The sequence below is a fragment of the Plecotus auritus genome (genome assembly GCF_963455305.1).
Source record: "Plecotus auritus genome assembly, chromosome: 3".
Lineage (NCBI taxonomy): Eukaryota > Metazoa > Chordata > Mammalia > Chiroptera > Vespertilionidae > Plecotus > Plecotus auritus.
This window is the reverse complement of record NC_137772.1, coordinates 156,093,126-156,106,786: the sequence shown is the minus strand read 5'-3', so window position 1 is coordinate 156,106,786 and position 13,661 is coordinate 156,093,126. Positions and strand designations below refer to the sequence as shown.

The window sequence follows — 13,661 nt, the reverse complement described above, 5'->3', positions numbered from 1 at the left end:
TTATGAAGCACTTAGCTCTGTGCCTGACCCACAGCAAGCATTTAATGTGTGTTGGCCACAAAGTTAGTTTTGTTTCTGCTCACTTTGCTTATCTATACTGGGAGCTAATACCAGCATCAGTATTTCCCTGGAGTTTGATATCTGGTCTAATTTTGGAGTTATTGTCACATTTTTCTGCCTGGGTCACCGGGATGCTTTAGTATTTACAGTGGCGTATTCAGATTTACCCAGGGTGGGCCACTTGATCCTAATTCCAACAGTGGTGCAGACAGCATGACCTTTTAAAAAACTGATCACAGGCGTGAGTCTATGAGGTCCACTCCTAGCATGGAAGTATTAGACATTTAACTGAATCAAATACACACAAAGGAATAATTAGCTACCTGGTGACCTTTCTGTCACCTCCTTTCATTATTCTCCAGTATTAATGATGTGGTTCTAGTGAAATTAAATTTGAACAGCTCAAAAGTACATACTCACATTCAGCTTCAATTTCAGGTACTAGTTGCTTGAAGTTTGCTAGAAGAGCTCCTAGCATCATCAATTATGTATTGGGTCTCCACTCTGGCTGTGTCTCATTATCATCCAGAAAGTTTAAAAAAAATGTAGATGCTCAGCCCTGGCTGGTGTGGCTCAGGTGGTTTGAGTGTTGTCCTGTACACCAAAAGTTCGCAGGTTCAATTCCCAGTCAGGGCACATACCTAGGTTGTAGGTTTGACTCCCCATTGGGGTGCATATGGGAGGCAACTGATCCATGTTTCTCTCTCTCTTCCTCTTCATTCCTTTCTCTCTAAAGTCAATTAAAAAACATATCCTTGGGTGAGAATTTAAAAAAATACAGAGGCTCAGGTCCCAAAGAGTCAGCCTGAATTGGTGTTAGGTAGGACCCATTCACTGGTATCTTTAAAAAGGCTCCTCAAGTAATTGGGAGGATTGAAGACTACTGACTAGTTGGACAAGAGACTTTGGATATACTGAGCACATTTTTACTTGGGCTAACTAACTTGGTTGAACTCTCCTCCTCACAAACTAAGGCCTACCTCCCTTCTCATTTACTCTACAAATGCAAGTTAGAACAACAGAACAGAATGAGTATAGCTTTAAGGCAGAGGAATATTATTTCAAATCTTGTCTCTGTCTCTTATTAACAGAGTAACCTTGCAAAGATGCTTAAATTTACTGACGTTTAGCTTGCCCATTTGTTAGGTGGTAATAATAAGACTTCTTTGTAAGTGAAGGTTAAATTAACAATGTGATATGAAAACATTTTGTACAGTACCCAGGACACAGTAAGAACTCAATATATGCTATCTTTCCTTTTGTTTCTTTCTGTTTTTATTTTATTCATGGGTAAAATGAGAGGCTTGGTCCCCAATTCTTTGCCTTAAGCATTGTGATTAGAGAAAAAACACACAACACGTATTATTCTCCACAAATTCAGTTTATGTGCAAGAAGAAAGCTTTTGGCACACAGTTGACAGGGAACGAATTTGGAGTTTCTTTTAGTATCATGTCCACATATGTCATTTGGCTGCCCTTTCACTTGATGTGTCTCTGAAGTGGCTGGCCAGTGGGGATGTGGTTTCAGTTGTGGGAACAAGATTTTTTGATTGAGTAATGCCATCTGTTTTATGTGGGCATCAATCTTGTGTCTTTGACCACCATTCACCTGCTACAACCACATAACCATCCAACCTACTTTATATTTGTAATAGGTGGTTGCACCTGGCATTTATATTATAGCACCTGTTTGATGTGATACACTTCAGAGGAGCCCAGGTGAAATCAGGAAACATCTTTCAATTACAACCTGGCTAATTGGTTTTTGTAAAGAAAATAAAATATTGCTGCCTCTTGATCCATTTCCAGAGAGGCATAGGGGACTTCGTTCCAATATAGTGTGGTTTCAGGAAACAGTCTGTAATTCATGGAGATGACTCAGTAAGTCATCTGCCTTGATAAATTGTGACACATATTGCCTTTGCCTGATCATTTGGCTCCAAATGGAAGCTCAGGCAATGAGTGAGGCTCTAAGCTTCTTTTATTACTTAGTTCAGGCGAACCAAAGAAGAGGGCTAGGAGGGTCTTGCATTCTGCAGGCTCAGGGAATTGCTTGTGTTATAGGCAGATAAATTGTCTGTGGGAAAGCCACTTTGGCGACGACAATATGATCCTCTGCTGGTTCCCAGAGCCTGGCAAAGTGTAACATGAGATGCAGTGCAACTGAAGGAATGGTTAGGAGCAAGAATGTGGAAATCATAACAAGCTGGATAAAACCATATTTTGGGTTTATCACTACCTATAGCAAGAGTCAGCAAGCTTTTTTTTCTGTAAAGGGCCAGCTAGTAAATATTTCAGGCTTTGTGGGCCATATGATCTCAGTCACAACTACTCAACTCTGCTGTTTTAGTCAAAAGGGGTCACAGATAATACATAAATGAATGGGCACGGCTGTGTTCTAATAAAACTTTATTTATAAAAACAGGTAGTGGGCCAGATTTGGTCTATGGCTGTAGTTGGCTCACCTCTGAGCTACAGGATCTTGTACTAATAAGTTACTTTAATCCTCTAATCCTCTCAGTTTCTCTTGAGGATTGAATATATATATACACACATATACACTGAGTGACCAGATTATTATGATCTCTGAACGCATAATAATCTGGCAACTCAGTGTGTATATATATTAGGGGCCCGGTGCATGAATTCGTGCATGTGCATGGGTGGGGTCCAGCCAGCCTGACCAGGGGGAGGGGACATGGATGGTTGGCTGGCCTGCCTGCTGGTTGAACTCCTGGTTGAGGGGACAATTTGCATATTAGCCTTTTATTATATAGGATATACATGGAGTGGCCAGATTATTATGCGTTCAGAGATCATAATAATCTGGCCACTCAGTATATATATACATATATGTGTGTGTGTAATAAAACACTTATCATGTGCTTGGTATAAAGTAAGCACTTGTAAATAGTAGTCGCTATTATTTTACTAAAAATATTATATATCATAATTTAAGATGCCATTGACTGTAAGGTACATCTGGATTTCAGAGTTGTTAAAATGTGATAAAAGTCTTAGAATTGATGAAATTAACAGGAATTAATTAGAGTAAACATATCAAGGTTATGTTTAGGATTTTAAGTCTTATTCTACCAGTGATAGTTAAAGCTTCTAGCATAACATTTCTTTGTGATGTTTTTCTTGTCAGAGACACATGTCATGAACTTCTGGGACATGTTCCACTACTTGCGGACCCCAAATTTGCTCAATTTTCACAAGAAATAGGCCTGGCATCTCTGGGAGCATCAGATGAAGATGTTCAGAAACTAGCCACGGTCAGTTTATTTTCAACTTAAAAACCTATTCTACTTGTGTTCATTTGTAAGGTAAGGAAAGCTTTAGAATTATCAACTATGGATTTTAAGGCAAAGATGCTGGATAGGGCATGGTGACTTTATCTTCTCCCGTGTTGTGTTCTTTTGAAGCAGTGTGCTTTTGGCTTATTAACCACCCAAATACTTGTGTTTGATTCTTCTCATTCAGGCTTTGGCTAAGTAGTAAACCTTTTAGTTCTGCAGGTCATAAGGTCTCTGTCACAACTACTCAGCTCAACCACTATGGTGCAGAGGCAGCCACAGTTTGTCAATGAGCGAGTATGGCTATATTCCAAGAAAACTTCATTCACAAAATCTGGTGGTGGGCCAGGCTTGCTCTGTGTGCTGTAGTTTTCTGACTCTCATTTTCAATGTCGATTTCCTAGAAATATTAATAATAGTAAAAAGTACACATTTATGGTGAAGTAGGGGTTGTGCTTGGGATTATGTCTTTGGTTAGTTGCTATGGTTGTACTCAGACACAATTTGAGTCAGCAGTTAGAAGCTCAGGCTAAACAATTATTATATGTACAAAACCAGAAAATTTTTATAGATTCTATGGTCTCAGCAAGGTTCTTCTCAAAACATGCAGTATTAGAGGGAAGGTGTAGTATTGGCAGCTACCTTGAAGAAGCTGATGAGCCAGATCTGACAAGTTCATGTGACTTATTTTAGCCCCATTTCAAAGAGCCCATAAGAAAGAGCAGGCTTGGCAAACTCGCTTACCTACAGGGATTAGTCAGGTAGTCTAGATGAGCAAAGCTCCAAGAGAAAGAAAAAAACAGGATCTTAAGTTGTGTGTATTTGATACAGATACACATTTAGGGCATATTAGACATGCAAGAATATTCTTCACTTCCACTAAGAAGTAAGTTTTTTCTTAGACTTCTTAAGACACACAGCCCTTTCAGTATATCTTTTGTATCCTACTTTTGATAAAGATATGGGAGCTGGCAAACACTTCTCTACTAAAAGAGGAACAGCAACGCAAAAGCCACACTGTTGGTGTAGTGTGGGCATGAATAGGGGTTAGTGGGACTCCAGTGCACTTCGGGAGAGCACGCGTCTTCTCCAGCAGAAGGCTGGTCCTCTTCCCGCTCACGGCTGCCAGATGGAAATGCAGGCTTTGTGTGCCAGATCTCCACATTTTTGAGTGAGACTGGCAATCTAGATTTCTAAATAGAATTGAATGATTTTTAAAATTTGGCTCATAAAAAATCTACCATTTTGAGCTGAGAAAAATATATTTGTAGACATTTTTAGGTTCTTGACTTTCCAATTTGTCACCTTTGCCCTAGGGCCGTGGTCGGCAAACTGCGGCTCGCGAGCCACATGCGGCTCTTTGGCCCCTTGAGTGTGGCTCTTCCACAAAATACTACAGCCTGGGCGAGTCTATTTTGAAGAAGTGGCGTTAGAAGAAGTTTAAGTTTAAAAATTTTGGCTCTCAAAAGAAATTTCAATCGTTGTACTGTTGATATTTGGCTCTGTTGACTAATGAGTTTGCCGACCACTGCACTAGGGAATGTATCTCATTTATATTGACTATTTTACTGCATAATGAATAACCCCCAAACTTAGAGGCTTCAAACAATGAACATTTATTACCTCATTGTGTTTGTGGTTGGGACTTTGGGAACAGCTCAGCTGAGTGGTTCTGGCTCAGGGTCTCCCCTCTGGTTGCTGTCAAGATGTGGGCCTGCGAATGTCTGAAGGTTTGGGATCTTATCCCAAGATGGGTCACTCATGTGGCTAGGAAGTTGTAATGCCTTTTTTGACTTGATCTCATGCTGTTCACATCAGCCATATTCTATTCATTAGAAGGGACTCACTCCTGCCCACACTCAAGGGAGGGGAAATTAGGCTTCACTTTTTTGGAAAAGGAGTGTCAAAGTGTTTGTGGATATATTTTATTTATTTATTTATTTATTTATTTATTTATTTATTTATTTATTTAAATTTTCAAGTGTAGTGTTTATTAGTGTTATATTCACATTGTTGTTCAACCAATCTCCAGAACTTTTTCATTTTGCAAAACTAAAAATATAAAACCCATTAAAAAACAAACACCTCCTTGTTTCCTTCTTCCACAGTCCTGGGCAACCATTATTCTACTTTATGTTTCTTTTTTTTTTTTTTTTTTAATAAATCTTTATTCAGATTATTACAATTATTTCTCCTTTTTCCCCCCCATAGCTCCCCTCCACCCCTTTCCCACCCCACATTCTGCCCTTACCTCCCCCGCACTGTCCTCATCCATAGGTGTATGATTTTTGTCCATTCTCTTCATGAACCCCCCATACCCCTTTCCCCCTGAGAATTATCAGTCCACTCCCTTTCTATGCCCCTGATTCTATTATATTCACCAGATTATTCTGCTCCTCAGGTTTTTAATTCACTTGATTTTTAGGTTCGCTTGTTGATAGATATGTATTTGTTGTTCATAATTTTTATCTTTACTTTTTTCTTCTTCCTCTTCTTTAAGAATACCTTTCAGCATTTCATATAATACTGGTTTGGTGGTGATGAACTCCTTCAGCTTTTTCTTATCTGTGAAGCTCTTTATCTGCCCTTCAATTCTGAATGATAGCTTTGCTGGGTAGAGTAATCTTGGTTGTAGGTTCTTGCTATTCATCACATTGAAAATTTCTTGCCACTCCCATCTGGCCTGCATAGTTTCTGTTGAGAAGTCAGCTGACAGTCGTATGGGTGCTCCCTTGTAGGTAATTAACTGTTTTTCTCTTGCTGCTTTTAATATTCTCTCTTTGTCTTTTGCTCTTGGCATTTTAATTATGATGTGTCTTGGTGTGGTCCTCTTTGGATTCCTTTTGTTTGGGGTTCTGTGGGCTTCCTGGACTTGTAAGTCTATTTCTTTCACCAGGTGGGGGAAGTTTTCAGTCATTATTTCTTCAAATAGGTTTTCAGTATCTTGCTCTCTCTCTTCTTCTGGCACCCCCATAATTCTGATGTTGGTACGCTTGAAGTTTTCCCAGAGTCTTCTTACATTATCTTCAACTTTTTGGATTTTTTTTTTTGCTTTTTGCTTTTTCGGTTGAGTGTTTTTTGCTTCTTTGTATTTCAATTCTTTGACTTGATTCTTGTGTTCCTCTATTCTGTTTCTGGGTCTCTGTATAATATTTTTTATTTCAGTCAGTGTATGTTTAATTTCTAGTTGGTCCTTTTTCATATCTTCGAGGGTCTCGTTATATTTATCGGCCTTTTCTAGGATATTCTTAAAAAGTCTTTTAACGGTGGTTTTGAATTCTATATCCAGTCGTTTGTTTTCCTCCATTTCTTTCGTTTGTGATCTGATTCTTTGACCCCGCATTTTCATTGATTCCCTGAGTTGGTAAGGTAGATATTTGTGCTAGGTTTCCAATATGGCCCAGTGGGTCTGCTTCCCCAGTTAACCTGAGGTGGACACTCTTGGTGCACCCCTTTGTGGACTGTGTGTACAGCCTTGTTGTAATTAAGTCTTTATTGTTGTTGGTATCACTGGGAGGAATTGACCTCCAGGCCAGTTGGCTGTAAGGATCAGCTGTGTCTATGCTGGGAGAAGTTCGGTGCTGGAGACAGCCTTATAGGATTAGACTTGCCAAATTGCAATAGCCTCTGTGCTCAGCTTGGATGGGGTGGAGCCTCAGTCTTGGCTTCCTGTCAGCCCCGCCCCTGCGCGCACGTGCGCTTTCAGTCCTCCGCCTTCCCCGGCTCCCGAGTCTCCGCCTGAGAGTCCAGACTCCCCCCACAAGAGCGTGGGTCCCCAGGGGCTCGCCTGGAACCGGGGTTCACTGCAGTCAGAACTGGGGCACAGTGCCGTCAGGAGCCTCTGACTCCCCTCCACCAGGGAAAGCCCGCGGCAACCTCCGCAGCCCTTGTGCGCACTGGCGCGGGTGCACTTTCAGTCCTCCGCCTTCCCCGGCTCCCGAGTCTCCGCCTGAGAGTCCAGACTCCCCCCACAAGAGCGTGGGTCCCCAGGGGCTCGCCTGGAACTGGGGTTCACTGCAGTCAGAACTGGGGCTCAGTGCAGTCAGAATCCTCTGACTCCCTTCCACTAGGGAAAGCCTGTGGCAACCTCCGCAGCCTTTGTGCGCACTGGCCCGCGTGCGCCTTCAGACTTCTGCCTTTCCCAGCTCAAGTCTCCGCCCGAGAGTCCAGACTCCCCCCGTAAGAGCGTGGGTCCCCAGGGGTTCGCCCGGAACTGGGGTTCAGTGCAGTCAGAATTGGGGTTCAGTGCGGTCGGAGGCTTCCTTCCCCCTTCCGCCAGAGGAAGTCAGCCAGGCTCTCAGCCGCCCTTCCTCTCTGCACGCACAAAGCCCCTTTGCCGTACCTCCAATTCTCTGTGAGCTTTTCTCCTTCCTTCTAGTTGTAGAATTTTCACTCAGCCTGCTTTCCTGTGGTTCTGGATGGTGTCCGTTCTGTCTTTTAGTTGTAGTTTTGAAATTGTTGTGCGAGGCAGCAGTTTAGGTGTTTACCTATGCCGCCATCTTGGTTTTTTTTTTTGTTTGTGGATATATTTTAAAAACTATCACCGATGAGTCCTGTTATTTAATTCTCAAATCTTGGATCTGGGTTTAAACTCCACGTTTTGAAATCTTTTCCATGCCTTTCAAATTTTTCTTGAAATTTTCTGCTTTCAGCCTTTGACCTCCAACAGCTCTTTTTTTTAACAGCTCCTTTTTTTTAAAAAAAAATAATATATATTTTATTGATTTTTTACAGAGAGGAAGGGAGAGAGTTAGAAACATTGGTGAGAGAGAAACATCGATCAGCTGCCTCCTGCACGCCCCCTACTGGGGATGTGCCTGCAACCAAGGTACATGCTCTTGACCGGAATCGAACCAGGAACCCTTGAGTCCAAAGGCCGACGCTCTAGCCACTGAGCCAAACCAGTTAGGGCTACATTTTTTTTTTTTTTTTAATCAGGGATGAATGTATTGCTTACTTGTTTGACTCTGAACAGCCACCAACTGGGATTTAACTGCCAGGTTGGGTGTGTGTGTGTGTGTGTGTGTGTGTGTGTGTGTGTGTGTGTGTCTAAAGAGAGGAGGAGAAAGACTAAGGTAGGACTTGATGAATGTGAGTGAAAGTGGATCCTAGTGAGTGAGTGATCATTTTTCTTAAAAGCAGTGACAAGAAAGCAGTTTGATTGTTCCTTATTTTTTACACTCCATCAAATGATTAATTAATTCCATCTTTCAAACTAACATGAACAAAGAACACGACATGGTCCCCACTTTTCAGACCTTTATAGCCTATATAGAAAATAAAACAAAATTTTTCAGAGGAGAGAAAGTTTGTACTGAGTCTTGAAAGATGAGAAAAAGTCAGCCAAGTGGTAGAGAGGAAAAGGGGGCAATAGAAGGATAGTTTCAGCTGGAATAAGAAATCTCTCTGGTTTGGGGGCTCAGCAGGGAATGCCTGCTCCCCAGTTTTGAGGGCCATGCTGAAGGCCAGGGTTGCCTTTTGTGTTCACTTTCTGTTGCTGCTGTAACCAATTATGCATGGCTTAAAACGACCCAAGTTTGTCTTACAGTTTCATAAGGTTAGAATTCCAATAGAGTTTTCACTGGGCTGAAGTCAAGGTGTTGGCAGGACTGTGTTCCTTTTGAAGGCTCCAGGGGAGAATGTTTCCTTGCTTTTTCTGGCTTCTGGAGGTTGCCCACATTCCTTGGCTCATGGACCTCTTCTTCCACCTTCCAAGCCAGCATGTTGCACCTTTCTGCCTTTTCTTCCTTTGTCACCTCTCTCTCCCGCTGACTATTGCTGGGAATGGCCTTTTCCTTTTAAAGACTGATATGACACATTGAGCCCACTGGATAATTCATGCTGCCCTTATCATAGCTACAAAGTTAACGTATTTACAGATTCTGGGGATTAGGGCATGAACATCTGTGGGCGGCATTATTCTTCATTTCTATTTTGATATTTATAAGAAAAAAAGCTAATACATGTACCTTGAAAACTACTTATTAAGGCCAGTAAGTCTGTAGGATGACCAAGTTTCTTTTGGAACTTATATTTCTTAGCATGATTCCAATACCCTTGGCTGTGGATTGCCCTGGCTCTAATAGCTGAAAACACTTTCATTTGTTAGAGAGCATTAGGTCATTAATCATGTTTCTCTCTCTCTTTCTCTCTCCTTTTTCATTATCCTTTCCCTGGAATGTACCTACCTTTCTGAAATAGCCAATCAAGTCAACAGACATTCTTTAAGAGGCTAAAGAATCTCAGGTACCATGAAAAAGGGATAAAAAAAGACTAAAAGGTAGTAGTTGCTTCAAAGAACTAACACTCTAGTACACAGTAATACAGAACACTCCAAGTCAGTGTCAACTTTTATTGAGATACATGAGCAGATATGTAGAAGAAGTGGATTTAAGGTAAATCTTCTAAGTGTATGTGAGTTCTGAGATTGGAGACTGGAATTCACAATGGGAGCAGGGGCCAGCAGAGAGGTTCTTCTCTGTATAGAAAGTGACTGGTGACAGGTGAGGGAGGATCAAAGACCTCCCAAGGGAGCCAACCTGCCTGGAATCTTGCAGTTAAAAAAAAAAAAAGCAACCAGAGTGTAAACTTGCAAAAAACTTTCACCTGAAAGATTTTGGGTCTCTTCTAAATGCAGTGGAGATCTGGGGTGGAGAGGTGGTATCTCACCAGGGTTTTGCCTGATATTATTTCTTGTTTCCCCATATTGCATGAGCCCCACCCAACTCTCTTTGGTTTCCACTCTCACAAGCTTCACAGTTCTGATCCTTTCCAATTTTAGAGATTGCCCACTTACTTTGAACAGTGTTTTGCAGACCAAAGAGAAATTTGGAAAGCCTTTTTCGTGTGACGTGGAGGCTATGGAGGATAAACTCACAATGGAGGAGGTCAGGGCGATTTTTCCTGAAATGATGCTAAAACTTCCTTTGACTTCTCGAACCACATGCCATCCCTCAGTTAGAACCAAAGTGAATGAAAAACTGCTGGAACGTGGTCTTAAAAGAAAACACAGATTTCAGCCAGACAATTTCAAAGTAAACCCCGGAATAAATAACCTATCAAGTGACATGCATATTAATGACCCTCAAGCCAAGTGCGAAGCTAGAAGCTCAATTTAATGACCCAATTGCAAAGGCTAAGAGATTAGAGCAAAGGCCTCACTAGGAGGGGTGCAATGTCCAGTGGTGGGCGATAGTGGCGGCTAGCAAGTCCGCTTAGCTGTCTAGATGAGAAATGGAGGTATTATTAGCTGATTTCCTTAAAGTTGTTCCCATTAAGGCCCCTGAAGAAATCCTAGAATAAAATGAGATGAGATGTACCGAAGAAGAAAAATCCATTGAGAGGGCAAATGGAAAACCACGGAAATCACATTATGCAGGCCAATGAGACAGGCCGTATTACTCTCTTACTCTAGGTGAGATTTATATTATTAATGACTTTGTTTATATTGTGCCTGCTTGTCCTTGTTTCGTGAATTTAAGCACCGATGAAAAAGAGAGTCATGCCTGGTGAAAGCAGACACTTAATAACTTTCTGTGATGTGCTGTCAACGACGAATCTATCTAAGGAAGAAAACAACCCCCACTAGGACTAATTGGCACCGCCAAACTCTGTCTTGTTCCAGCTGCTTTTGAACTTCTGGGTCTGATTTCAGAGGGGCCAGGCTATTGTCTGGAGCTACTGCCTTCCGTTGCTATATTTCTGCCTGTTATTTATTTTGACATTTTAATAATGCTCAGTTTTGAGAATGAAGCTATCTCCGCTGTTTTATGTGGGCAATGGTTTCTACGCCCTGAGAACCATTTAAATGAAACTCTCTTGTATCTGAAGAAATTGATGCTGCTGCTTGGTAAATGTATTTCAAATGAATTGTTATACATGTAAATAATTTGCCCTCTGGTGGGTAATGAATAAGGCCACTGGTTTCGGCAGCTGCACTCTTTTCATGCTCATCATAGCAGTCCTGGGTCTGTGTGTGATAGATATGCAAAAATCCTCTCAATAAGGGCTGCGCAGAGTGTGCTATAATTTTGAGACCAGCCATTTCCCACTGTAGTGCCGGCTTAAGTGGATTTAATAGATTAGTGTCTTCTCTAAAGGTTGTAAACGTAAATGCCTTCAGGGACCAGATGGGTAGCAAACACGTGTGAAACAGCCTGATATAAGATGATAAGGAGTATTGGAGCCTGTGGAGAACTGAAGAAGGCACATTACACCTTCCAATTAAAAAATTAAAATAAGACTAAAGCTCTTTGGCTACACATTATGTCTGCAAGCTGAAACATATAGGCTCTCAGTTGCCAGCCCTTGTATCTAGAGCTAGATTATATGCTAGACTACCAGCCGGCACTAGATTCATCTTCATATCATATTGAACATTCTCAGTGCTTTTTTGCTGGACAATGGCTACTTTTTCTCTAAGAAAAGATGGCTATTACAGTGTTCACTAGAAATAAGTATCTCAGTGTTGTTTGAATTATAATTTATACTTTTAAGCAGCTATAAGCAAGACTGTCATACATATATGTTGAGCACGTGTCAAAGATTGATTTAACTCAATAATGAGAGAAAAGCAGGGTGGTCAATCCAGCTCTGAGAGGAATTGGGGGATTGAGACTATCTAGTCCAGCGGTGGGCAAACTACGGCCCGCGGGCCGGATCCGGCTGTTCTATCCGGTTCTCTTGCTCTCCCCTCCACTCCTTTACTTTGAATTTATATTAGTTCACACAAACACTCCATCCATGCTTTTGTTCCGGCCCTCCGGTCCAGTTTAAGAACCCATTGTGGCCCTCGAGTCAAAAAGTTTGCCCACCCCTGATAGTCGCTGAAAGAAGGAATAAGGTGCAAAATGGCTTCTGTTTTACAGGACAAGAAACTATAACCTTGAAGTTATCTTTTCTACCAGGCAGAGATCATTTATGCATCTAGTGAATAAAAATAACGTGCAACTTATCAATCTTCACAAGTAGCATCTAACTCAAAGCATGTGGGTCCTGATCATCAGTAAATAGGAAGTCAGACAAAGGTTATGTAGCTCCTCGATCAGTACTTTTTTTCTGTAATATAAAGTGACCAAGATCTCAGGTAATGCTGATGCTGCTGGTCCAAGAGAAACCAGAGACCTGTTAGGTGGGCCTGTGGGACAATGCTCAAGTATGTCTTTGAATAGGCACATGGTAATCTTTTATTTTTTTTAAAATATATTTTTATTGATTTCAGAAAGGAAGGAAGAGAGAGAGAGAGAGAGAGAGAGAGAAACATCAATGATGAAAGAGACTCATTGATTGGCTGCCTCCTGCACGCCCCCAATGGGGATCAAGCTGCAACCTAGGCATATACCCTGACCGGGAATTGAACCGTGACTTTCTGGTTCATAGGTTGACGCTCAACCACTGACCCACGCTGGCTGGGAAATCTTTTAAACTCATTTTCATGTTTGATACTTTCTTCTAAGAATTGGATTAATAAGGCATCAGCAGATAAATTCTGTGTGGCGTGAGATGAGTGTATGTAGGACTTATTCTGGGCCTGAAGATGGACCCTGGAATCTAGGAGTGCCGTGTCGTTGGTTCTGTTTTACATGTCTGCTCTTACACTCTCCTGCCTCCTGCTATTTTGCCATACGTCTTCTATCATGGAATTATTCAGGAATATAGAAACAGAAACTTGCTGATAAGGTAAATTTAGGAGCCAGTCCTAGGAAAATATTGATTTCTCTTCTCCCAAGTGTTAGGAAATGTAAGGGGCTCCTTTCACCAGACGGTGAATTCCATCCTATGATGCAGATGGCTTCAATTCAGTCTATTCATTTCTCACATCAGAAAGGCATTTGAACAGAAAAAACTGTGCATCACTCCTAGGAGAAAGCAATCAGTATGCATATACCACAGATGTTTCCCAAGCAGAACAAATCAGCTCGTGGCCCAGTTGGAATTTTCCCTGTACTGAGAGTTTCAGGTTATCCATTCAGTTCTGTTGACCCTGACACATGTTTCTGTTCACTTTCTGATGGGAGGAATTCTGTCACTGGGTCTTCCGAAGGTGGTGAGAGAGGTGTCTTGGCCAAGGGTAATGAAGGAGTAAGCAAACTTTCCCAGAATCTGTTCTCAGAACTGTAGTCTAATGAAATGATATTATGAGTTCTGTAAAAGGAGGGACCCATGGACAAATATATTTGGGATACACTGAGTTAAAGTGAAAAGCTTTGTTTATAAAGTACAGGACTTTTCAGAACCTTTAATAAGATAAGGTGCAGAACAAATCTCCACAAGTGAAAAAAAAATATTTTTCCAAGTTTACCA

General features: G+C 41.4%; 1 protein-coding gene across 1 annotated transcript in view; it reads left to right on the top strand.

The window, feature by feature from the left end:
- The window catches only part of TPH2 (tryptophan hydroxylase 2), a 105,250-nt gene that overhangs the window by 55,181 nt on the left and 36,408 nt on the right, over positions 1-13,661 (top strand). The window contains exon 8 of the mRNA XM_080662702.1: positions 3,212-3,338. Coding sequence (XP_080518828.1) covers positions 3,212-3,338 — 127 coding nt within the window. The remainder of the gene's footprint in view (positions 1-3,211; positions 3,339-13,661) is intronic.